Source organism: Corvus brachyrhynchos, unplaced genomic scaffold (genome assembly GCF_000691975.1).
Source record: "Corvus brachyrhynchos isolate BGI_N302 unplaced genomic scaffold, ASM69197v1 scaffold706, whole genome shotgun sequence".
NCBI classification, from domain to species: Eukaryota; Metazoa; Chordata; class Aves; order Passeriformes; family Corvidae; genus Corvus; species Corvus brachyrhynchos.
The window spans coordinates 158,761-159,656 of record NW_008238371.1 but is presented as its reverse complement, the minus strand read 5'-3'; the positions used below and the strand labels follow the sequence as shown (position 1 = coordinate 159,656).

Genomic DNA, 896 nt, shown 5'->3' with positions numbered 1-896 from the left:
CAGGTTTGCAGGGCGGGGTGGGGTATCAGGGTGGGCACATTCATAGGATGTGGATGGAGGAACTGGCCTGGCAACTGTTGCTTGGGGTGGCTGATGGGGACGCACGAGCTCAGGTGCATGGGTGGGGTGAGAGGTCAGGGTGGGCACAGTCACGGGAGGTGGGTCAGAGGGGCCCGTCCTGACAGCAGTGTGACCCCTGTCCCTGTCTCCTCCAGGACCTACTTCCCCGGGCAGGAGCAGCAGGTGCGGCTGATCTACCAGGGGCAGCTGCTGCGCGACGATGCCCAGAGCCTGGCAGGGCTGCACCTGGGCCACCTGAGCGTCCTGCACTGCCACCTGTCCCCGCCCAGCGTGGCCCCCACGGCCCCCGGAACCCCCGGTCCCCACAGCCCCGCACCCGCTGCACTGGGCGTGGGCAGCCTGGCGCTGCCGCTCTTCGTGCTGCTGCTGGCCCTGCTCTGGTACCTGCAGCTGCAGCACCGCCACGTCTTCACCGCCACCGCCACCACCTGCCTGGCCGGCCTCACCCTGCTCGTCACCTTCGTGGCCTTCGCCATGTACCGCAGATAGCGCGGCCCGGATCAGCACCTGGGACGTGGGGGACCTAGGGCCACACCTGGGACACTTAGAGCCTGCCCAATCCACCTGGGACATGGGGGGCTCTGCATTCAGCCCTCCCAACATATCGGGGGCACATGGGGTCTGCCCACTGCACCTGAACGGGGAGGGGCTGGGCCCTGGGCTGTGACCCCCCCAGGGGCCCAGGGGTCCAGAGCAGGCACCCACCCATGCCCTGTCTGCATTCAGGGGCTGTTGCAGGAATGAGGGCTCAGCTACCTCTGGCGGCGTCCCAGTGCCCCCTGTCCCTGCACGGAGCACCCCCCCGCCACTCTGCA

At 68.6% G+C, this 896-nt stretch overlaps 1 protein-coding gene across 1 annotated transcript; it reads left to right on the top strand.

The window, feature by feature from the left end:
• The first annotated feature begins 117 nt into the window (after nt 1–117).
• TMUB1 (transmembrane and ubiquitin like domain containing 1) lies at nt 118–890 on the top strand. The gene has a single exon (XM_017736313.1). It carries the CDS (start codon nt 118–120, stop codon nt 568–570), a length of 453 nt encoding a protein of 150 aa, XP_017591802.1. The 3' UTR covers nt 571–890.
• Nucleotides 891–896: the final 6 nt, after the last annotated feature.

Excerpts from the sequence above, each read along its gene's own strand:
- TMUB1 (XM_017736313.1), top strand. The coding sequence starts at position 118 with ATGGGTGGGGTGAGAGGTCAGGGTGGGCACAGTCACGGGAGGTGGGTC.